The 25,772-nt window shown below is 45.6% G+C and overlaps 1 protein-coding gene across 2 annotated transcripts in view; it reads left to right on the top strand.

The window, feature by feature from the left end:
* The first annotated feature begins 6,431 nt into the window (after window positions 1-6,431).
* Window positions 6,432-25,772, top strand: part of OCLN (occludin) — a 34,303-nt gene continuing 14,962 nt past the window's right edge. Inside the window, exons 1-4 of one of the 2 annotated variants that reach the window (XM_033164007.1) lie at window positions 6,432-6,528; window positions 10,115-10,203; window positions 14,185-14,887; window positions 17,131-17,289. In XM_033164007.1, the coding sequence (XP_033019898.1) occupies window positions 10,154-10,203; window positions 14,185-14,887; window positions 17,131-17,289 (912 nt within the window). In that variant the 5' untranslated portion in view covers window positions 6,432-6,528; window positions 10,115-10,153. Of the gene's footprint in view, window positions 6,560-10,114; window positions 10,204-14,184; window positions 14,888-17,130; window positions 17,290-25,772 lie in introns of both variants that reach the window. The other variant, XM_033164008.1, reaches the window with a different exon arrangement.

Raw genomic sequence — 25,772 nt, 5'->3', positions numbered from 1 at the left:
GGAACTGCCTCTCCACAGAATTGCATCTGGTATCTTCATTAAATATAGCTTTGGGAGAATGCTATATTTTTTGACACATGAGGTATATGTTTTTAGGACCCATGTTATTTTTATGGTTGCAATTTGTTTTAATTTGTTGTTAATATTGTGTTTTAATGCTGTAACCCGCCCTTTGACCTTAGGGTAAAGGACAGGTAATTAACAGATAAATAATAAAACATAATCTGCCCTAGATGAATTTTTATTCAGAAAGGCGGCATATAAATACTTTAAAATAAATATTGAGACAGTGACTTCCTGGTGTTAAGTGTACATTGTGCAAGGAAGTATTTAAAGTGTTGCCTTTTATTAGCATGATATATAAACAATATCAGTTTGTTTATCATACTGAACCCATGCTCTGTTGCTTTGAAAGTCAAGGAGCTGCAGGTGTTTGGAAATGCTTATATTGCAATAATTTCTGCTGAATTAAACATTATTAAACATTTTAATCCCACTGTGTGTTGCACATCCTTGAGGTTTTTATCCTGGGGCATGTAGCAGCTTTCTCTTTGGATCCAACATCTGTCAAAACTTAATCTGTATGTTCCCAATTCACTTTAATGCTTGATATCCTCTTTTTCAATATAATTATGTCAGAGAAGGGTGCCAGGGAAATTATTAGGTCACGATTCAAAGTATTATACTGTACAAGAAAGAGGAAATGAAAGCCTAAGGTAAAGGGAAAATATTTATGTAGAACGATGCAACTCTTATTATAGCTGAACTTATCCATGCTTAATCATTATGATTTGTCAAGCTCTTTAATTACTTGTTTGTGAGCACATGAATCATGAGATGAATGAAAGAGTTCCCCAATTGCTAAATCTACAAAAATACATATGTATTTATGCAAGAAGCTTACTCATTTATAACCATGTCGAGGAAATTTCCAGCAGGTGCTAAGTTTAGCACATGGCAAGGTATTCCTAGCAATGTTTTATTCAATATTTTGCTACCAGACTCTTCAGCTGAGGGACAGTTTTATTCAGAAGAAGAGCCTGTTCAATCAGGCCAATGGCCCATCTAGTCCAGCATCTTGTTCTCACTGTGGCTACCCAGATATTTGTAGGAAACTGCAGACAGGACATGAACACATAAGTATTCTCCCATCTTGTGGTTTCCAGCCACTGGTTTTCAGAAGAATCACCACCTCCAGCAGTGAAGCAGAGCACAGCGGTTATGGTTAGTAGCCACTAATGTCACTCTCCTCCATGAATTTGTCTAATCCTCTTTTGAAGATCTCAAAGTTTGATGGCCGTCATTGCCCCTTGTGGAAATGAGTTCCACATTTTAACTATGCTTGTGTGTAGACAGTGGTGTACGGAGCTGCTTTGCCGCCCGGAGCGGCAAATGCGGGTCACCCCCAGGGGGCGGGATGCAGCTCCGTAGCGCGCATGTGTTGTGATGTCACGATGCACGTGAGCTATGGAGTGCAGACCGTCTGGGTTGTGGGTGGGGGCGCTGCCCCTCAACGGAGGCAGCTCCGCTTCGCCGCGGCTGCTGCCGCCTCGCCACCGGGAAAGGAGCGAAGCAGGCGAGGTGGACTCACGGGTGGCTCCAAGAGGTTGGGGTGCCACCCCTCAATGGAAAGGAGCAAAGCCAGGTGCGAGCAGCTGCCACATGGAAGTGGTGCTGGGCGGCAGCTTGGGAGTCACGGGGGTGTGTGTGTGCTGAGTGTCACCCCCCCCTCCAGGCAGGAACTGGCTGGAATCGGGGGGGGGGGTGCCGCTCTCAACGCCCCCACCTTCCTATGCCACTGTGTGTAGAAGTACTTTCTTTTATCTCTCCTGAATCTTCCAACATTCAGCTTCATGGGATGTCTACGAGAATTGTGGAACCCAGAATTAGGGTTGGTTTCAAAGCAAGTCACCTTCAGACCATAGCTGTGACAATGGCTTGCTGAAACTAGCTTGCTCTGTGACATTTGCAGTGTAGGTTTGAGTCCTGGGAGCTCCCTCTCCTTAGCCCCTGACTAGAGATGTGAAGGCCCATGAAAATTGGAAATTGGGGGGGGACTACTGGAATATATTTATGAGAAACGCTGACACAACCAACTCAAACTGCGTAGTTTAAAGATTTTTGTGTGAGACAATGCAGAATTCAAATTTCTATGTATATTCATAGAATCATAGAATCACAGAGTTGGAAGAAACAAAATAGAAAATTCTTTCCAGTAGCACCTTAGAGACCAACTGAGTTTGTTCTTGGTATGAGCTTTTGTGTGCATGCACACTTCTTCAGATACCAAGATGCACACGAAAGCTCATACCAAGAACAAACTCAGTTGGTCTCTAAGGTGCTACTGGAAAGAATTTTCTATTTAGTTTCGACTATGGCAGACCAGCACGGCTACCCACCTGTAACTAGAGTTGGAAGAGACCACAAGGGCCATCCAGTCCAACCCCCTGCCAAGCAGGAAACACCATCAAAGCATTCCTGACAGATGGCTGTCAAGCCTCTGCTTAAAGACCTCCAAAGAAGGAGACTCCACCACACTCCTTGGTAGCAAATTCCACAGCTCTCACTGTCATATTGTATATGCACAACACACCAATCCAAAATACATTTCTACATTTAAATGTGAACCTCAGCTTTGCTGTCTTCTTAGCATGGGGACCAACAAAAGAGGATGCCTTCACCCCAGTGTGGCTCCCCTTTATTACATACACAGCCCAACAAGACAACAACAGGAACCCACCAACAGTATATGAATCAATATGGCTATATTTACCCAACAACCTCCTCCCCCTCCCACACTTAAACAAAACTTACTGCAGTCAACCACTGTATAGGCAACTAATCATGCCCTGCCCCCCCATGTCTCTCATCGCCAACAAAAACTAATAAATGAATAGAAATAGAACCTACCCATGTGACGCTGACACAAAAACCTTACACATACACTATGTAGAAGAATGAAAGTTCTCCCCCTCCCCCGCTCTCTCTCCCCACTTTATACTGTCTAACACCTGCGTCTCGCACGGAATTTGAATTATTTATAGAAAGAACGTACGTACTTTTGTAACCCAATAAAAATTAATAAAAACTTTTTTTATTATTTAAAAAAAGCTTTGCCTTCTTCTGGAGACCTTTGATCTAGTTTGGAGACACTCCCTTGAGGCTGACCTTTTCTCCTCTCCCTTCTAAATGAAAGCACTGACAGTCTGTTTACTGAACTGGGAATAAACTCTACTAAACAGAAAGTGTTTTACTTCGAAGTATGCTTGCATCAGATTGCTCTGTAATGCTTATAAATATGCAAAATATTATTATACATGATAATTAAGCCATAAAAATACTGTTTATGCTGTTAAAACTAAAGTTTAGATTTCATGAGGGTAAAGGTTGTATCCAAACCTGTGTGCAGGGCCGTCTTAGAGGGATCGGCCGCCGCGGCGCGGTGATCCCTCGGCGCCCCCCGGCGTGCCACCACTCCGCCTGCCTCCTTCCCGCGCTGGCCGCCCCTCGGGAGGGGGGGTGAGAGGGGGATGAGGGGCGTGGCGCTGGAGCAGCGCGGGGCTTTGCGCGCCCTTCCAGCGCTCCTGCTGGGGCTCCGGGAGGCGAGGGCGGCTGGCTTTCAGCCCGCCCGCCCGTGGGGGCGGGTTGGGGAGGGGGTGCCCGGTGTGCCGGCGGGCTCACGGGGGCGCCCCTGGGGGGCCCGGTGCACCACCAGCCCCTATGGACAAAACGGCCCTGCCTGTGTGAGTCATCTTCCACTCATGCAGTGGAACATCCCTTTCCTCTCCTCACAGGTCACTAAAATCTGCTCTCTGGGGCAGATTTTGAGCATGTGCAGAGGGCTGCACAGGAGAGGAGAGTTCCAGTGCGCAAGTGATCAGAATAGCAATGTTGGCTACAACACACAATATTGCATATATTTCAATAAATAGATAAATAAAACCACCCTCCTCACAAAAACCCAGAGAAATTGCTTTTCTGAAGATTTTACATCATAGAGACAGGACTTTTTTATGGGCATGCAAAAGATGAGTGTAGCCATATTGCCCATGTCTCCCTGGTGGAACTCCAACTCCCATTTCCTGATTCCCAACTTCATGCCCATTCAGTGAAACATTAAAAGTTGCTGCTATCAATATGTGTCTGTGGCTACCCTTGTTGTGTGTCCTGGCTGCTTTTTTTGGCTGCTTGGCAAAAAGAAAAAAGAAAACAAAAAGTATTTCACTCTCTGTGTCTGAAGAGAATTAGAGTCCAAAACTTCAGGAGGCTCCAGAATGGGTAAAGGTTATGTAAACAAGATTGAGCTGGATGGCTCTTTAGTCTGTATGAGTGCACAATGGAGCTTCCCATGTTCCTCTCTATACCTCTCTATACTCCCTGCAGATTTGCACTGAATCTTCTAATTGTGCACATTTCTCTCATTCTGAAGACTTTCTAAACATTTTAGCATGTTGGTTTTGTGGTTGTATGCCAAGGCCTTCCCACCAACTAGTATATGAGTGTTTTTCAATGAGAAAAATAACACTTCTGTCAACAAAACAAGGTGTTCAGCAACATATACATAAGTGGCTGGCTCACCATCTTTGGCACATAATGGAAATAAACATCTCTAGAAAACTCTGTAGTTCTCTAGTCCCAAAACATATTACATCTATCGCTGAGACAGGAACACTTTAACTGATAACTTATCTCATGGAATCATTGGGTAACAATTATACATAACAACTTCCTCTTTCTGCACTCTGGCTCATTTAATCACACCCACTGTCAATTCTGTAAGTTCTGAAAAACAAAATAATGTTATGAGTTTGGGGTGGGGGTGGGCAGTGGGCTGTAGGTGGAGACCCTTCTATTGCTTGGGCCCCTCTTCTAATTCTTGGAATAGCCAGGCCAGCCTGGTAAAGCCTGCAAAGTATGGATCCTTAAGGGAACAAAGGAAGTGGCTCTGTGCCTCCTTCAACTGTCTACTATTACAGGTAGGTAGCCGTGTTGGTCTGCCATAGTCAAAACAAAATAAAAAATAAAAAAATCCTTCCAGTAGAACAAGCTTAGTTGGTCTCTAAGGTGCTACAGGAAGGATTTTTTTATTTTTTATTTTGTTTTGTCTACTATTAGTTAGAAAGACAAAAGCCCAAAGTGGAGAGCTGAGTTATGTGAGCTAGAAGCTGGAAGAAAAGCTGCAAATTGGAAAGGGAGAGAGAAGAGAGAGGAAGAGAGAGAAGACATGCCTGGTCTCTGCTGGGATCCAAGGCTGTATGGGAGAAGCAGGACTTTCTTGGGGTGTTAATGCTTTGAACCCTTCCACTGTGGGTTCAGGTTATATATATGTGTAAACAAACATATATCATAAAGACAACACAGTCTCCACTGTCCCTCATTCCAAGGAAACCAAACCCTAGTAGCTGGGGAAATAAATAATAAATTATTTATTATTTATTTCCCCAGCCACTAGTGTTTGGTTTCCTTGGAATGAGGAACAGTGGAGACTGTGTTGAATAAACTTGAATAAGATATGGGGGGAGGGAGGCAGGCAAGCCTTAATCAATCACAAGATGCGCACATGCACACTATTTGAATGACAATGCTCATTAACTGGGGAGGGGGTAGGCAGACCCATCAAATATTTTATGGGTGGGTGAAGGACCCTGGGCCCCTACGAGTTGGCAGCTATTGTTCTAAACGTTTTATTTTTTTTTAAAAAAAATGCCAGTTGTTTAAATGGTCTTTTTTGTGGACAGGTTTTGTTTGGTGTTTCTTGGACATGTTTTTATTTGACCACCATGTAACAACTCCGAATTTAAAAGAGTCAGGACAATAACCCAACACCTGAGTGATGGAAAGAACCGCCTCCCTCCCCCCCACCCCCTCTCAGGTATGTGAGCGATTCCTCGGAAGAACACCTGGTTTCAAGGACGCCAGGATGACGCGGCAGTCTCGGCGAAGTTCACCCCACCTGGGTAAACGCGTCGAGGCACTTTTTGTGTGCCAGTCTCATCCCGGTATCCCGAACAACACGGCGAGAGCAGAGCTCCTCTTCCTCCCGAGGGAGCCTTGTCCCTTTAAATGCGGTCTCTCTCTCTCTCCTCGAAGCGGTTGCAGGAACAACCTGTTTGCCGCCGGCGGGTGAGTATCAGGTGAAGAGGTCACTCACTCGCGCGCGCACATCCCCGCGCGGCATTCCCGCTCTACTACTCCCTTGGCCATTCCGGGGCCCCATTCCGGGCTCCGCCCCCGGGCTAGGAGAGGGAAGGCGCTGGGCCAATGGGGTTGCGCCGTGCGCGCATTCCGAGCCGCTCAGTCCGAGCGAGCTTGGCTGGTTTCGAGGGAGCGGGGAACTCCTCACCCCGCCCCCTCCCTTTCAACCCCCCAGGTGTGCCGGCAGTGCGCATGCTCCGCTCGGGTGTGGCGCTACCCCGCTCGCTCTTGGCTACGGAGAGAAAGAGGAGGGGGCGGAGTTGGAGGAAGAGATGCAAGTTCTTGAGGCGAGAGCGAGGCGCGTAGCAGGTTGCAGTTCATCGGCGGGCCAAGGTGCGTTTTTCTTTGGCGGGGAGCTGTTTGGGTGAGTCCAAAAAGTGATGGTGTGTAGACTTTTTCAAGAGGGGGGTGCCGGGGGGGGGGGAGACGATACTCTGAATGACTTTGCTCAGGCTTAATGGTGATTTCAGATGGGGATATCTCGTTTATGCTTGCGAGTCCAAAGCCTCAGCCTTGCTGCGTGGGCTGAGATTGTGAGGTTAACCCGAATCGCTCTGCATGGAGCCAGCTTGTACTGGTCACCTGGAGTTGGCTGTTGTGAGTGAGCTTTATTTTGTGGTGGGTGGGGAAGAAAGGGGGAAGACAGCCATGCTTCTCTAGTCCCCCCCACCTCCACTTCCCCTTTAAAACTTTATGGGACGCTTATCCGAAACTTAAAACTTTACAGGACACTCATTTGCGATTCTTTCCTCCAGGTGGCTGAGATTTAATTTTCCTCCATATAAATGAGATTTAATTTCTTGCCACAGCTGCCTCTTTGTCGTTCTCATGCAAAGTCTGCGGTGGTAATCGAGATATATTAATTTATTGACCCTGAACTTTATTTTGGTTAAGTGGCATGAATGTTGTTGGTCTAATATAAAATAAAATAAAAAATTCCTTCCAGTAGCATCTATTTATTTTGTTTTGACTATGGCAGACCAACACGGCTACCTACCTGTAGTTGGCCTAATATGATTCACTCAAGGACACGTCCAGTTTAAATGAACACTGCTCATCAACCAGGTGCTTAAGCCTCCCTGATCCTTACGAATTCTTGTTTGTTCTTTTGTCTGTCATTTAGGAATTAGCTTTCTTTCACTCTGAGCCGTGTTTCTTGAAAGTGTGGTTGTAAACAAGGCTCCTGTAGTCCTGGATACTATCCTTGGAGGACATTAAATGTTCAATGAGTCTGGCAGGTCTTTAGAGCCTTAGGTGCCAAACTTTTATACCATATTCTTAATTCAAAGTCTAACCTCACTTACCTGGGAGTAATTTACCTGTTGATTTCAATAGGATTTCTGAGTAGACATGGTTAGGATTACTGTTAATCTGCAGGAATTAGTATGGAATTTTACTCCAAATTTCTTGTTTACACTGGCTAAAGCATGTTAAAATCCACTCTTCCCTCCCTGCTATTTCCTTGTTCTCTGCTCCAATTCAGTTTTATCTCAGCAGTGAGGGCATCTTTTTAAATAGATGGCCTGAGGGCATAAATGATTTTCTTCAATTGTTTGACTTTTCTGTTCTCTCATTTCCTAAGGCTGCAATTCTATGCACACTTTTACTTAGACGTAAACTGCTCTGAATCCAGTGGGTCTTGTTTCTTTGCAAATGTCTGTAGGGTTGTGTTGCAAGTTTCTTATGTTGAAGAACACGCTTTAATTGGTTTTCACTATAAATGGGTTCATGTTAAAGGCTACTGGTTCTGAATGCCAAGCAAAGAACTAGGACGCTCTGGTGAGTTAGAGGACTCCTGCCAGTGCGTCATCAAGTATTGCACGTTCTGAACAATGCACTGGGAGGTGGGAGAAGTTTGACGTCTTGGCAAAGGGTGGACTCTGATCAGTCGAAAGCTTGGAAACTGGTTTCACAGACATACACTTGCCACAGAATTAAATAATAGCACGTGTAAAGTGCAGGCTGGTAGAATGGGTTGAAATTGTAAGCATTATCAGTGTTGCGATCTGGTTGAAGTTTTTCTAATTTTGTGTGTTGTACTTCTTGCAAAGATATGACACACAGTTTTAGTTAATAAAATGGATACATTATATTTTTTAAAGGGGTTTTTCTCATTCTTGCATGTTGGTTTCCAGTAAATTGCTAAATTAAGAGAGGGCAGTTGCTTCAGAATGTGGGACTGCAACTAGATGGGATATTATAGTAATATGTATCTAAATCATATTTTTCAAGTTGCATAAACCAATAGCCAGAACACACAGCAGGTGGATCTGGTTCCCTTGCTTTGTATGTATGTTTGTTAAGCCAAATGTGATTTTTTGTTTGTTGGACTTTCCAGTGTCCTGGAATAGGTTTGTTCAGAAATTAATCCCATTTAGTTCAGTGGAGCCTACTTCCTGGGAAGTGTGTCTTGGATTGTAACGTAAATCATGAAATGTAGGGATGATCTGAGTGCAGATCATGTTTGCAAATGTTCATGTTTAAAAGCTGAGGAGAGCTCGGTCCTACATTTATAATATAGCAATGTGGAATGCTAAAAAATACTGGTGTGCTGTGTGGCATTATACAGAGAACACAAATGCCCCTGCTTGAAATGCCCTTGATCCATCACATAAAACATATAAGGTGTGTGGTTTGTTTTTTAACCATAATATGCAGACAACTTGGAAGTGCCCACAACTTGAGTGCTTACTTTACATTCCCCTCTTTGTCCAGGCAGGAGCAACAAGTTACAGACCACAAGCCTTGGGCTAGCATGACGTCTGAACCAGTACTGTTGTTTTTCCCAAACAAACCATGATAATATCATGGTGAATTTAGAGAGAAGCAAACAAGAATCTCAGGTTCAAACTTCAGGCTAAGCCAAAGCTTGTGGTTTGTTGTTCCCAGCTGGCCAGAGTGGGTTGTGAAATGGAAGTGCATAATAATCTGTATGGAGAAGCCTGCAACTCATGAACAGTACGGTTTAACCATGCACCATTGCTTAACAGTACATGAAAACACTGCCATTAAGCGTATGTGCGGATCTTCCATCTCGCCTAAAATGAACATGGGAGCTGCTTTGTAAGAGCAGGATCAAAGGATGTATCTATAAATGTCTGGATTGAAGAGTATTGACCAAATCTATTTTCAATACTGTAGATGGAATCAATTTAATTATATTAAAAGGAATGAATGAGGAAGCTAATTATGATAATTGGAGAGGGGTGCCTCAGTTTATATTGTATCCATAAGCTGCAGTCCTCTGCATACTTACATAGGTGCAAGACCCATTGTACCAAGTAAAACATACTTCCTCGTAAACACACGTGGGATTTCCTGTAAATTTAGATGGAACATAAATAGTTGTACATGGTAAACAGGGTTGGTACTTGCATCTGCATGTGTGTCCACACAGTGGTGGAGTTTCATGCTCTGGCACTGGAGGGGCTGGCACGCAATCTGGGGGTGTGGCACACCGCCTGTGGGGGCGTGGCACCCAACGCGGGCGGGGGGGCAGCCGCGATGGCACCCCACCAGGATCGCACTGCTGGGGGCGGTACGTTCCCCCCGCACTCCTCTTCCTCTGCCTGTGTGTCCACATAGTCCCCTCACGCTGCTGAAATTAGGCTTTAAAGAAGCACCTTATTGTAGCTGATATAATTGGTTGCAGAGCATGGTTTGTTATGGGGTGTGTTTGTGTGCCTGTGATTGTTTCACCAATTTGTAAATGTGCCTGCGGGCCAAAAAATGTGGCGGCCCCTTATAGAACATGAATCATTCAGTCTCTGCTGTCTACGTCTACTTTGCTGAAAAGAGTTGTGCCGTTATTGTAACTTAGAAACGTACCACTCCATATTGGTGTGCATAACTATTGATGGTTTGGTTGTGGTTGACTTAATATTCTAAGTTGTTTCTTTCCCCCCATTTCTTCTTATAGATCTGAATTCTTGCAGCTAAACATTCCGGAGCTTCCACTATGTCATCGAGGCCATTTGAAAGTCCTCCACCTTATCGACCCGATGAATTGTAAATATCTGTTTTTCTTTTCTTCGTGCTAGTTCAAATTATTGTTGATAACTAGTGTACACTGTTAAAGATAAGAATCCTGGCAGCTCCCAACATTAATTGTATAAACAGTAGACACAGTTTATACTAGCTACTTTGTCACTAAAACAATACATATCTTGAAAAAAATTACCGGTATATAATGGTTGTAACCATAAAGCAGACACCATTTTAAAGCTCAACATAGGTATTCTGTGTGTGTGGACATACGGCATAAGGGGGGTAGACTATCCTGCCCCTGCTATAAATTGTACAGCCTTAGAGTAGAGAGTAAACAGTGTTTTTGTGCACTGCTCTGGTTCTCCAGAAGCGGCTTTGTCTTGCTGGCCACATGACCTGGAAGCAGTACGCCGGCTCCCTTGGCTAGTAACGCGAGATGAGCACCGCAACCCCAGAGTCGGACACGACTGGACCTAATGGTCAGGGGTCCCTTTACCTTTACCTTTAGAGTAGAGAGAGCATTGTTCAATCCACTGTATATGGAGAGATTTCAAAATGGTTGTGACAGTACAATGGTGGGAGAGGTTAGCTGCTTGATGGGGAAAATAAGTTTCCTTATCAAGCAGATTTGTAGATTTCATAGCAAGCTAAGGTCTTGCTGAAACTGAGTCCAAATTTTATTTTATTTTATTTGTCACATTTACATACCGCCTTTTTTCTTCCAAGGAGCTCAAGGTGGTGTGCATGGTTCTCTTCCTTTCCATTTCCTCCTCACAACAGCGCTGTGAGGTAGGTTAGGCTAAGAGATGGTAACTGGTCCAAGGTCACCCAGTGAGCTGCATGACTGAATGGGGATTTTAACCCTGGTCTCCCAGGTCATAGTTCAATATTCTAACCATTATGTCATGCAACTGAGTGGCTTAAAAAAATACACTCTAGCTACAGAATGCATCCACCCTTTCCACTTCAGATTGGCTTATCAAATCATCCTTCTTCTTAATACATGGCTTAAATTTGGTAGAAGGCTGCTGGTATGCAAATATAATCTGTGCAGATCTGCTAGCCACAGTACCTAGGAATTGTGACCATGAGGTGGAAATAAATCCTGTGTTTAAAGCTGTTAAGACTTGTCTCCATGTAAGGTGTTTAAGGTCAAGGAGTCATTGCTTAATGTGATAACAGTACTGTTGATCTTTGCTGTTTCTGCATATTGTGACTGGTGAAGGTTTCAACACCTGCACTTGTTGTGTTTACAAATGTGTATGTTTTCTGGCAGGAGATATTTACTGAATAACTGAATATTTAATAACGTGCAAAGAATTGTCTGCTTTCCAGCCTTGTGAGCTGAAGCTTTGACTGTACTTTCCTACTGACTGAAATGTTGCACTGGAAAAGGCTGGCAAAAGTACAATTTACTTACTGACATAGAAGAAGTTCATGGTGGAAGGGTGCTTTTTCTGTGCCGATTGTGATAGCTTGTGTCAGCCTCCCACAATCTGGGGAACCTTGAGTGTTTACTGGGGCTGATGGGTTTCCAAAACACCTGGACTGCACTTGGTCAGGAAAGGGTGGTCCACAGAGGCCTTTGTTTTCTTGCCCACGTGAGTGACTGAGAAGATTAATCAAATCCTGGTTCTATGTTAGTGGACAGGACTAGTTTGGAAAATGTGTCTGACCACAGTCTTCAGCTACTATAGTTTGGTAATGTGATGCTTTTCTCAAGCTACTGCAATGACGTCATTAAGCCCATGCCAGAATTCCTATGGGCATGCTTGTTCCTACAGGTCAGTCCAACCTGTGGGCTTTGCCTCCCATAAACTTAAATACAGAATGAACTTCACATAGGTATTATGGCTGAAGACGTCTGCTTCTTTTAGAAAGCATCCAGCTTCCCTCCCATCTACCACCCTACCTATTACCATATTTATGTGAATCTAATGCACCATCGAATCTAATGTGCACCCTAATTTTTGTGACGTAATTTGTCCAAAAAAGGTGCACGCTACATTTGAGCAAATATGGAAATTGATTTTCACTTGCTACAGAGATGACAATGGGATGATCTGTGGGACAGATTTTTTTCTAACAGGTTTTTATAAAATTCTGTAAGATTGTAATTTTCTTATAAAAATCCTATTCTCATATATAATCCTCATAAATGAAAAGTCTTGTCATATTTTTATTAGAAGGTGCTTTTTGTGGTTGTTTCTCTCTGCAATAATGTTAAAAAATAGGAGATGTTAGAAAATTCAGTATAAATGGCTTTTCAGAATTTTTTAAGCTAATGCAGGTGAACGTTGTCACAAGATATAAAACTCACGCCATGTCAATTATAAAATTGTCTTGTGGCGTTTTAGAGGTTGCTTTCATTTTAAAAATACAGTAGGAAAGGGTAATCACCTTTTCATGTATTTAAAAAGGGACAGTACTTTCTCATTTCCCAACCACTTTGAGGCATTTTGCATTCATGTGGTATATAACTTGTATGAAATAAAATACATTTTGGGGGTTTTAACTCACTCACACATACAATATGCAATAAATCTAGCTTACCTGAGAGTTTATTGCACCCATACCTGTGTTTATAAATGTGTGTGTGGGGGGGTCTCTTTCCTCTGTCCTGCAACCCCACTTGTAGTCTTATGGGCAAAATTTATTTTGTTTTGACTATGGCAGACCAACATGGCTACCTACCTGTAACGGGCAGAAAAAAGCCGCTTGTCGTACTTTGTATTCAGTTACATGTACTCAGATGTAAAACCAACAGGCAGAAAATCCATCCATGACATGTGGGAGGACTCTACCCTTCTGCAAGCAGCTGTCCAGCTGTGTGCTCCCAACTCTTTCTGCTCAGCACTAATCAGGGCTGAGTGTGCAAGTGCCCCGCTTTGCAGCACTATGGAGTGCCCAGCATGGGAACTCCTGTTGCCCTCCAGCCCATGCCACTTAAAGGGAGATGGTGAGCGTCTGTTCTGTGGAACAGACAGCAGCAGAGGCTCAAGCACCAAGAGGTGTGCTGGAGAGGGAGGAGGAACCTTGATTCCAAGAGGTGGGAGAGGTTACCGAAACGAAAGCTACAGAGCTGTGTGGGTGGAGGGGAGAGGGAGGTGCAGCAGGGGCCCACTCCCCATAAGCTCAGGAGGAGGTTAGGGGGTGATCTGAATGGTGTTGTGCCTCATCAGAGTTGTTCATCTCATCCTGCTCCTTTCCCAACATTTAGAAAGTGCTCAGTATGCAAGGAGCCACCACCACTGTTTACTGCAAGGTGCATGTGTGCACACACACACAAACCCCACCCCACCCCAGTCAGCTTTGGCTAGTCAGGCGGCAGCAGCAGCAGTAGCAGCTTATGGCTGAACACAACTAAGTTATGTAAGGTTTTAGAAAGTGGGTCAGACTCGCCCTCTGTGGAGTCCTTTGAACATGCAGCTGGAATGGGAGATGGGTGTCAACCCTTGTGCAGGCTCTTGCTTCCCAGAATTGAGTGTAGTGTCAAAGACCCTGTCTTCCAAGGGTAGGATTCTGACAACAAATTTTTGGTTTGACTACTGAGGCCAGCCAAAGTTTGTGAAACACTCTACAGAATACATGCATACCATATAATGTGTATTTCAAACATGGCAGATGTAATTCTTTATTGTAATTGGTAAGCCGTTTAATTATTACTTGCTGATGTTTAATTTTAGTGTTTACTATTGGATTCTAATGCATTATTGCATACTACTTTATTTGGTATAAGTTGTTTATTTTAAAGTTATTGTCACTTTGTATATAGGATCTGATTGTTACTATAAATGATTGATGTTTTATTATTACTTATGTGTGTGTTGGAAGCCACCCGGAGGAGTAGTAGTAGTAATAATAATAATGCTGAATGCTGTTATATAAAATATAATAATAAAATGGTTTTCAAAGGTATCTAGGGAAATTAATATTTCATATTTTAATAGGGGTTCATAACAAGGTTTTTTGTTTTTGTTTTTTGTTTTTTGATTCTTGCAGCAAACCTTCACATTATGTACCAAGCAATAACGCGTATGGTGGTGAATTCCATTCTCAGCCAATGTACTCTCAGCCTGCATATTCCTATTATCCGGAAGAGGAAGTTCAACACTTCTACAGATGGTCCTCCCCTCCAGGAATAATCAAGATCATGTCGGTTCTCATAATAGTGATGTCCATTGGCATCTTTGCATGTGTTGCATCCACATTGGCTTGGGACATGGATATGTATGGAACTGGTCTGGGAACTGGCCTGGGAACTGGTCTGGGAAGCGGCTATGGCTATGGTATGGGAACTGGCTATGGCTATGGTAGCTCCTTCGGTGGCTTTGGAAGTTCTTATGGCTATGGCTATGGAGGAAATTATATTGATCCACGAGGAGCAAAAGGCTTCATCATTGCAATGGCAGCTCTTTGCTTTATTGCTGGATTAGTGGTTTTTGTAACGGGCGTTACCAAGACTAGCATAGCCAGGTCAAGGATGTATTACCTCCTCCTGATAATAGGAAGCTCCATCTTCCTCTTTTTGATGTTTATTGCGGCCATTGTATATACACTAGCAGTGAACCCAACTGCACAAGCTTCTGGATCGATGTACTACAATCAGATTTATGCCATGTGCAGCTCCTTTTACTCTCCTACAACCACTGGAGTCTTTGTGAATCAGTACTTGTATCACTACTGTGTGGTGGAACCTCAGGAGGTATGTAGATGCAATAATTAAAATGCAAAATACTAGTTGTATCTCAGTCCTGAATCAAATGGTGTGCTGAATAATGATGCTAAAACTAGTTTTGTAATTGAGCTATTATTGATTAGCTTATACTAGTGGATATTTAGCTAACGTTGGGCAGTTTTTGCAAGAATGTGATTGTTCTATCTTTTTTTAATACTGCCTATACGCGGGTGGCGCTGTGGGTTAAACCACAGAGCCTAGGGCTTGCTGATCAGAAGGTCGGTGGTTCGAATCCCCGCGATGGGGTGAGCTCCCGTTGCTCGGTCCCTGCTCCTGCCCTCCTAGCAGTTTGAAAGCACGTCAAAGTGCAAGTAGATAAATAGGTACCGGTCCGACGGGAAGGTAAACGGCGTTTCCGTGTGCTGCTCTGGTTCACCAGAAGCGGCTTAGTCATGCTGGCCACATGACCTGGAAGCTGTGTGCCAGCTCCCTCGGCCAGTAACGCGAGATGAGCGCCGCAAGCCCAGAGTCGGACACGACTGGACCTAATGGTCAGGGGTCCCTTTACCTTATACTGCTCTAGAGAGGATCCAGATGATTAATTGGACGCCTAGACCTAGTGAGTAGGGGTTATCCTATGTAGATTCAGGGTTTCAACATGGCTTGACTGGTTTTATTTACTGGAGTCGCATTGCACCTCTAAATCTTGAGTTCAGATCTATGTTTGCTGGTTTAAGCTCTACCTGAATTATTGAAACACTTGTTAGGAAGCAGCTGGAGCCTACAAACCCTGCTAATCCTTTTAGCTGTTCCTTTTATTGGTTTGTCTATGTTGGTCCTTAATTGAATAACCTGAGCTAGCTGTCTTGGGCAATTACCGGTATGTTCATGGTCAGTAACTCAACTCTGTAGACATACTGAATGGTCTTGGACAAGTTTCAATTCTCCATTTGTTTGTTTGTTTAAAAAATCAATCGGTCACCACCTAGGACTTTTGCAAAAAATCTCAAGAAGATTAATTTTAAAAAATTGAAATGAAAGTATGGGGATGCTAAATAGCTGCAATCATATTTTTTGATTGCAAGAATGCAATTGTTTGCTTCTGCCCAAGGAAGTTAAAGGCTAAGCATGAAAAATTATGCTCAAATCCCCCCCACCAGCAACAGCCTGTTCTTAAAACATTTTTTCCCACAAGAAAGTTCTGCTCAGCATTGCCTTCCAATTAAGTAAATTTTGCAGAAGTGAATGTGAAGGAAATGGCTCTTTGTTTCTTTTCTGCCCTATGATAACACAAAAGTAGGCTGAAGGCTGAAATAAAGATGGGCCCCTATCATTGGGAGCTAGTTCAGAACTGGCAGAAAAGGAGCTAACCAATCAAAGTATTAGCTTATGTTGGATGACCTCCCCCCAAATATTTGAGAGTTGTTTCTTGCAATAGCAGACAAGTCGCTGCTGCTTACCAGGAGGAAGAATTGGGAGGGGCACAGCAGCAGCGATGTTAGCACGGTGCAAACACACCAGCAGGAGCACTTCTGTAGCTCCACTGGTGCTGCCACCTTTTCCCTCCCACTGTTCTCCTAATAAACAGGGTGAGTGCCGCTGCTCCACCGTGCCATGTGCAACTGGTTTCTTGCATTGCTGTTGATAATTGGGAACCTGTTCCTGAGCACAAAAAAGACTTTAAAAAAAAGATTGCATGTATACACATACTGTGGATTCTGCCAGTAAAGCGCAGGCAGGTGCGGATTCATACTTCTCAGTTAATGAGATTGCCCTAGGACACCTTATTTTTAAGCACTAGGTTCACCTAATTGAGCTAAGCATTTTTTTCAAAAAAAAACACCATTTACTGTTAGGAAAGCAGGTATCTCTAAATTATCCTTTACCTTTTGTTATTCCTTTCTTAATCCTATGAAAGCCTGAGTTTCTGGATATAGAGTGTATCAAGTTTGAGGAATGGCTTGCCTAAATAAGTGTAAGAAATTTCTACCTGCATTGAGATCCTGAGTAATTTATGATGCACTTTGCATACCAAGTCCTGTCATAATCAGTTTTTGCAACAATCTTGTGAGGTGGGCCACCATTTTAACTATTCTGTTAAGTGCAGTTAAGTAACCATGGCTAAAAGAATAAGTTGCTTAAGACCAGTGTGTTTCTGTCTCATTGTTACTTGTAGTTTTGAAAGGGATAGATAGTCGAATTTAAGACTACAGTTTCTTTGTTCTGATTTGTTGCATTTAAAAAATCCTATTGATATGTTCCTTTCCTAGGCTATTGCCATTGTATTGGCCTTCCTTCTTGTTGTAGCTTTTGCCATAATAATATTCTTTGCAGCAAGAACCCGAAGTAAAATGAATTACTATGGCAAAGTGAATATCCTGTGGGACCATGTAAAAACTTATGAAGAGACTCCCAATGTAGAAGACTGGGTAAGTTATGTTTTAATATTTTCTCTTGAAATTTTTGTGTTCAATAATTGTGAGCCTGCATTAAAGATTATACACACAGACATGTGCATTAGTAACTACAATGTTGAAGAATCATTAAGTTTAGTGATTATGTGAAGTTGTGTTTTTTTAAAAAAACCCACCTCCTAAGCATTATTTGTTGAGGCAGCAGGTTTCATTCTTGATAGGAGTCAAGGGAAGACAACCCATTTCTCTCTCTTTGTTGCACAATGCTTGTGCTGGATAGGTTTTCTCCAGGTTTGCAGCATGTAAAATTGCAGTTTGCACTCAGAATGAACAAGCTAAATGAGTTGTTCACTACGGGGGTGGTATGTTCTGGGCAGAGAAAAATATCCCAAGTCATATACAGTGCAGGATTGGCCCTTGGATTATGTTGTGCTGGTGCTGTTTACAAAGTCTAAATGCTCTTTTGGAATATAAATACTAAGTTTTTTCAATGTAACTTCAGGTAATTTGAGAGGTAATAGTACAACATTTGAGATGATGATGCAGATGTTATAAATGTAAGGCTGAGTATTTAAAATACCTGCACTGAAATATAAAAAAGCAACCCACCTTCTTATGCTGGAGGTGCTTAATTAACTAGGAAAGTGACTCAGTTTAATGCTTGCTCTTTTATGAGTACAGTATTCACTGTGCACTTTGATATTTTATGACTTGCACATGACACGGACTTCATTTGTCCTTTATCCATCAGGCCAGTGTAAAGGGACTGGCTGCTTCATATAGTGCCTTACATGATATGAGGCAAATGTTTCGGTGAGACAGTTTCGGGGCGTGTTCTTTACTAGCTAATGAACTTGTTTACTCATGTTTCACTCTGGCAGGGGAAGTGCGAGTGGAAAAAAACCCCTGAGCCAAATAACAAATCCCAGTGAATAACTATACAGTACCTGTAGCCTTTTGTCTTTACCAGGGATGAGATTTCCCAAGTAGAAAATTATGGCTAACTTCTGATATTTGAGGTGGCTTTTTTGTGAAGAACTACATTAACACTTTAGAGGAAACCTCTTCTGTTTTAATGCCGGGCGAGTTCTGAGGTTCACTTATATGCAGTTGAATTTTTTTTTTAATGACACTTCGTTCAGGTGCACTCAGAAAACCCACAATGACACATTTAGAATTATCCAGATAAAGTAGTAAATACTAATGGAGCCTTTTATATTGCATCTTCCAAGCTCTGCAACTTGTTACAGCCTCGGACTGTGGCTGACCAGAGTTATTAATAGATCAAGCAAAAAGTAGTGGGATTGTATGTACCGGTATATTGCCTTTTGGATGTCCTGGAAATGGTCAAGGTCAACCATGACTTAAGAGTAACATATTAGCAATACTGCTCATTCATGCTTAACCAGGTGCGGCTGACTTGTGGTCCTCCAGATATTGCTCAAGTAAAACTCCCATCAGCTGCAGTCATAATTACAAGTGACAAGGAATGAGGGGAGTTCAGCAACATCTGGAGACAACAGGTTAGCCATCTCCAAAAGCTATGAAAATCTGTCATAGTTACTGCTGTTGAGTAGTATATTCAATGGCTTATCTGTATATGCAAGTTGTAAAGCCAGGTTAGGTGGGCTGTCACAGCTTTTAGAGTGCACATAAAAGCACTCTTATATTACCATAGTTCAAATGATAATTAGAAACAGTTGTAGCATTCTCTCATTTCGTGGTGGTGGTGGGGATTTTTTAAAAAAGTCTTCCTCTTCACACTTTGTAATGTAGTCGTACCTTGGAAGTCAAACGGAATCCGTTCTGGAGGTCCATTCAACTTCCGAAACATTCGAAAACCAAATCGCGGCTTCTAATTGGCTGCAGGAAGCTCCTGCAGCCAATCAGAAGCCGTGGAAGCCCTGTCGGACGTTCGGGTTCCAAAAGAAGATTCGCAAACCAGAACAATCAATTCCAGGTTTACAGCATTTAGGAGGCAAAATGTCTTGAGTTCCAGGGTGTTTGGGATCCAAGGCACCACTGTACAATATATCAACCTAAAATAAAATGCATGATTAGGTTTCTGAGATACATGGATGAGTGTTTGATACATCCACATGTCAGGAAATGGATAATCTTTCTTTTACTTTGGCATATGCTGATTTTGACCTAGTTTTGGCAGTAATTATAAACTAGAAGTGCAGGGGAAATGAGGGTACCAAGCTTCCCGGGACTTGCATAACATTCCTCCGTGTAGAATGTACCATGTGCAGTAACTCCACCAATACTAGGCCAGTTTCTGTAATGACAAACCATGGTTTTGCATTGCATGAGCAAGCCTCAGGCTTGCATGCACCCTCCCTTTTTTCATGTTCCACTTAATAAGTTACTTTCAGGATTGCAGCCAATCATGATTTGCTTTTGCATATTTAACAGCAAACTGTATTTGCCACAACTCAGGAAGTGTCAGGGAAAGGTGTAAATACAGGCTTCATTCCTGCATTGCTAAACCATAGTTTGTCTTGTATATTAATTGAATTGATGGGATCAGCAGGAAGACTTCCTGTTATGTACTGAGTTGAATAGGATCCAAACTGCAGCAGGCTGATTGGTCCTAGAACAATAGGATTGAGATTGCAGCAGTCTGACTGGTCCCAGAACAATAGGATTGAGATTGCAGCAGTCTGACTGGTCCCAGAACAATAGGATTGAGATTGCAGCAGTCTGATTGGTCTGCAGGAGCCACCCAATCCAGCTCCAGGTGGAAGTGAATCCGCATTCCGATTGGCATACAGGAGTATCCCGGAATTAGCCAATCACGTGGGGCCCATTGTGTAAATAGTGTATATAAAGCAAACATTTGGGGGGAGCTGCATTCCTCACAACTATGAGCTGAATAAAGAGCATGAAAATCACTCTGGACTCCGAGTATCTTTCACTGGCGACGAGGGTGGGATCCCGCTGAGCTGACTGCCACACACAGCACCGCAGCAACGCCACCTGCCGCACAGCTGCCTCGCACCGTGTATCCAGGCTTCAGCTCCGGGTCCCAAGGAACTCAAGATGGCAACAGACAGCAGCTTCTCGCCGTTCAACCCAGCATCAGGAGACTGGGAAGGATACGCCACCCGTTTCACCTTTCTTCTAGAAGCTAAAGGGGTCACCAACGATGCCAAGAAGAGGGCGATATTCTTCAGCGTCTGCGGAGAGGAGACATTTGAAATCGCCCGGGCTCTCCTTGCGCCTGATGATGTCGCTACCGTTCCTTACAAAACAATAGTGGAACGGCTGAAGGGGCACTTTTCGCCACAGCCCTCGGTGGTGGCGCGTCGAAATGCCTTCTATGCAAAGCGGCAAGCCCCTGGAGAAACCATAACGGGGTTTGTGACCTCCCTTCGCCAAGCCGCTCGGTTCTGCAACTTCTCAGAGTTGGAGAACATGCTGCGTGACCGCCTCGTCGGTGGCCTGAGGGACGAGAAGCTGCAACGACGCCTCTATGCCAAGAAGGACCTAACGTTCCAGGTCGCTCTGGAGGAGGCCCTGGCAACAGAAGCCGCCGAGAGGTCAATGCAAGAGGCACGGCCGAGTGTGCCGTCCCAACCAAGGGTCCACCACGAGGACCTCATCGACGATTCAGGATCAGACAGGGAGGAGGTGCACAGAGTACAGCGACGCACTCAAGCCGTGCACACACCACAGCTGCCTCGACCAGAAGGAGGGAACTGCGCAAGCTGTGGGGAGAATCACGAGAGGAGGACCTGCCGTTTCCGCAATGCCGAGTGCAGGCAGTGCAGAAAATCAGGCCACATCGCCCGGGTGTGTCGGGCTCGGCCCATCCGACGCCAGGCATCAGATGACCGCCCCAAGAGCCCCAGGTCCCGGGCCCCAACGCACCAAGGCAACTCGACAGAGACCACGGACTACCAGGTATACCAGTTGCCCCACCCCAACATAGAGAAAATTTATGTAGAGGTACAGATAGAGGGGGCCCCGTGCCGCATGGAGCTGGACACCGGTTCAACCCTATCCATAATCTCGGCACGGACTTTAAGGAAACTGTGCCCTAGTGGGGGTCCCAAACTCAGGCCGGCCCCATTCACCCTCCGGGACTTCCAGAAACGTAAGGTCCCCACAATGGGGGTGGGGACCTTCAGGGTGCAATATCGAGGGCGGACGCGGCAACTGGACTTGCTCGTGGTCAAGGGCTCCTACGTTAGCTTACTGGGATTGGCATGGTTTGGACCACTGGGGCTAGCCGTCACCGGGGTGAACCGCACTAGCTTACAAGTGGATGTGGACGCCATATGCAAGGAGTTTCCGGCGGTTTTCGATGGGAAATTGGGACAGTATACGGGCCCCCCTATTGCCCTACAGCTGGACCCCGCAGTACGACCTATCAGGCTCAAGGCCCGCCGGGTCCCGTTCGCCCTGAAACCCCGTATAGACGAGGAATTGGACCGGCTCGTGGAGCAAGGAGTGCTGGAGCCTGTGCCTAATGCCACCTGGGAAACCCCGATCGTCACACCCGTCAAGCCTAATGGTTCGGTCCGCATCTGCGCAGACTACAAATGTACCATAAACAAGGCCCTCATGGCCCACGCATACCCAGTGCCAGTGGTCAGCCATGTCCTCGCCACCCTGGCTGGGTCAAAAAATTTTGGCAAGCTGGACTTGGCCCAAGCCTATCAACAGCTGCCAGTAGATGAAGCCACAGCAGAGGCACAGACGATTGTGACGCACAGGGGAGCGTTCAAGGTAAAGCGGCTGCAATTCGGTGTCAGCGTGGCACCAGGCATATTCCAGAATCTAATGGACTCGCTGCTTAAAGGGATTCCGGGCGTCACCCCCTTCTTCGATGATGTGTTGATTGCCGGGCCCACGGCAGAGGAGTTTGAGGACCGCCTTCGCACCGTTCTGCACCGTTTCCAGACGGCGGGTCTCAAGGTGAAGCGGGAAAAGTGTCTACTAGGAGTGCCTCAGGTGGACTTTCTGGGATTTATGGTGGATGCAGAAGGGGTCCACCCGACTGGGGACAAGGTACGGGCCATTTGTGATGCCCCAGCGCCCAAGGGCAAGACTGAACTTCAGGCCTTCTTGGGGCTATTGAACTTTTACCATGCCTTCCTTCCCCATAAGGCAGCAGTAGCAGAGCCCCTACACAGACTCCTAGACAAGCGGGCCCCTTGGGTGTGGGGCCAGCGCCAGGAGGTCGCATTCCAGGCAGTCAAGGACTTGCTCGTCTCAAACTCTGTCTTGGCACACTTCGATGAGAGGCTGCCGGTGGTGCTAGCATGCGACGCCTCACCCTACGGCATCGGCGCTGTCCTTGGACACCAACTCCCAGATGGAAGAGAGGTGCCAGTGGCATACTTTTCCCAGACACTCACCGCAGCCGAGCGGAACTACTCGCAAATTGACAAGGAAGGCCTGGCAATCGTGAAGGGAGTAAAAAAATTCCATGATTTCTTGTACGGGCGGCCCTTTACCGTGGTGACTGATCACAAGCCGTTGCTTGGTTTGTTTGCCCCCGAAAAGCAGACCCCCCAAGTGCTGTCTCCTCGCGTTCTCAGGTGGTCAATTTTCCTTGCCGGCTACCAGTATGCACTGATTCACCGCCCTGGGAAGGCGATGGGCCACGCAGACGCCCTCAGCAGGCTACCACTACCAGAAACAGGCCCCGACCCAGCACCCGCACAAGAGGTTATGAGCCTGGAGCTGCTTCCCGACCGCCCTATTCAGGCACAAGAAGTTGCACACCATTCCAAGAAAGATAGGGTCATCTCCCGGGTCCTGGACTGGGTGTGGAGGGGATGGCCCAGCAGCAGCCCCGGGCCAGAATTTGCTGGCTACAGAACCCGTAAACACGAACTGTCGGCCCACAAGGGGTGCCTGTTATGGGGAAGCAGGGTCGTCGTTCCTGAGCCCCTTCGCAAAAGGGTCCTTATAGCCCTACACGAGACACACCCAGGGGTAGTGAGAATGAAGGCCCTCGCCAGGAGTTATGTATGGTGGCCAGGAATTGACGGAGAGATAGAGACCTGGGTCAAACACTGCCAGGCCTGCCAAGAATCCCGCCCAGATCCCCCAAGGTCCCCAGTGCAGTCCTGGGAGTCTGCCCGAGCACCATGGTCACGCCTGCACATGGACTTCGCGGGCCCCTTCCAGGGGAAAACATTCTTCATAGTGGTGGACTCCTACACCAAATGGCTGGAAGTCGCACTGGTACCATCCACTTCTACGTCTGCAGCCATCCGGGTACTACGCAGGCTGTTTGCAACCCATGGACTCCCTGACACTCTCGTCTCAGACAATGGAACCGCATTTACGTCAGAAGAATTCCAGACCTTCACAGCGCAGAATGCCATCTGCCACATCCGCTCAGCACCATTCCACCCTGCCACCAATGGCCAAGCAGAGCGCATGGTGCGGACCACCAAGGACACCCTACGCCGCATGACGCAAGGGGACTGGGAGTACCGCCTTGCCACATTCCTTCTAGCACAGCACAGCACCCCTAGCTCAACGACTGGCCGGAGCCCCGCGGAACTACTAATGGGCCGGCGCCTCGCAATCAGACTGGATCGCCTCCACCCCGACAGAGCTCAGGATGAGGTAGTGGTGGGTGAAGGCAGGAACCCCCGGACCTTTGTGGCCCAGGATCCAGTGTATGCAAAGAATTTTGGGGCAGGCCCGGCATGGGTACCCGCCACAGTCACCAGGGTGACTGGCCCCGTGTCATACGAGGTGCTAACAGAGGGGGGGCAATGCTGGCGCCGCCACTGCGACCAGCTACGGCGACGATTCCCAGGAGAAAACCAGGAGGAGGACAGGTCAGAGGAGTCCCAAGGGAACAGTGGGGCATTGAGACCCGTAGAGCAGGAGGGGCTGGCAGGGGAGGCAGAATCAGTAAATACTGAGAGGACCCGCGAGGCTGAAAGGGCACCGGAACCAGAGCCACGACAGAGCGAGCGGGTTGCGCCAGACCAAACAGCCCCATCACAACCAGCAGCCTCGGAACACGAGCCAGAACCAGAACCCCTGACCAGGGAACAGCCCAGGCCGCAACGCACACGTAGGCGGCCAGCGTACCTTGAGGACTATGGATGCTACCTCCCAGGCACTACTGGAACTTAGAGGGGAGGGGTGTTATGTACTGAGTTGAATAGGATCCAAACTGCAGCAGGCTGATTGGTCCTAGAACAATAGGATTGAGATTGCAGCAGTCTGACTGGTCCCAGAACAATAGGATTGAGATTGCAGCAGTCTGACTGGTCCCAGAACAATAGGATTGAGATTGCAGCAGTCTGATTGGTCTGCAGGAGCCACCCAATCCAGCTCCAGGTGGAAGTGAATCCGCATTCCGATTGGCATACAGGAGTATCCCGGAATTAGCCAATCACGTGGGGCCCATTGTGTAAATAGTGTATATAAAGCAAACATTTGGGGGGAGCTGCATTCCTCACAACTATGAGCTGAATAAAGAGCATGAAAATCACTCTGGACTCCGAGTATCTTTCACTTCCGGAGTTGCTTATGTCCTCAGGCTTACTTTACACAGTAAACAGACAAACTTGGTTTTACAACCAAGCATGTACTCAACTGGGAGTTGCAGCCAATCATGGATGATACATGTGTTTGCATTCAGACTTCATATTTTAGGTGTGCCCTTTTAAAAATAATGCGAACCACCATACTCGGGTCTCTGCCTGTTCTGCATCACTCTTTAAAACTAGAGGTCATGCATGGATTTCAGTTATGCCAAACAAGAGGATGACTTGTTGAAGCTCTTATAACTTAGGGAAATAGTCTTGTTTACCATGATTTGCATGTTCTCTTTTCTTCTATGCCGTAGTCACCACAAGAATCCTGCTTCCAGCTAACATGCTGATACGTGCAATCACTTTAGGTAAATTTAGGCAGTTGAAAATTTTCTAGTCGCCGCCATAGGGGAAATCGTTTGGTTCTCATGTAGTACTGATTCTTTACACGCTGGGTCAACAAACCAGCTAAACTAAATGAGTTCCTTTGACCTTAAGTCAATAGGACGAACTTTGTGCCAATCCAGTTCTCAGGGTTAAATGGTTACTGGAGCTATTCCTTTAAAAAGGGTTGTTGTGTTAATTGGACAGCTATCTTTCGTTTGTGGTGTGTGGAAAGTAGATTAAGTTTGAAAAGAATACAATGACTGGGTACATCAGTGAAAACACTGCAAAGGAAGAGCTGTAGCTCCATGGTGGAGCCACCCATCTTACATTCAGAGGGTCTCAGGTTTAATCCCTGGTATTTCCAGGTAGGGTTGGGAGAACCCTCCCGGAAACCCTGGAGAGTTGCTGCCAGCCAGTGTAGACAATATGGAGCTAGATGGACCAGTAGTCTGACTCAGTAGAATGCAGCTTTCTCTTCCTCATGGGGAACTCAGTCATGCAGGAAGATCAACTGATGTTAGTAATGTAAAGTTTCAAAAGACTGCAGAAGGCTCTTCGCAAGTCCTGCATAGGAGGTCCAAACAGTCATCA

Source organism: Lacerta agilis, chromosome 11 (assembly GCF_009819535.1).
Source record: "Lacerta agilis isolate rLacAgi1 chromosome 11, rLacAgi1.pri, whole genome shotgun sequence".
Taxonomy (NCBI): Eukaryota; Metazoa; Chordata; class Lepidosauria; order Squamata; family Lacertidae; genus Lacerta; species Lacerta agilis.
Note: the sequence above shows the minus strand (reverse complement) of the source record. Positions and strands in the feature narration are given on the sequence as shown.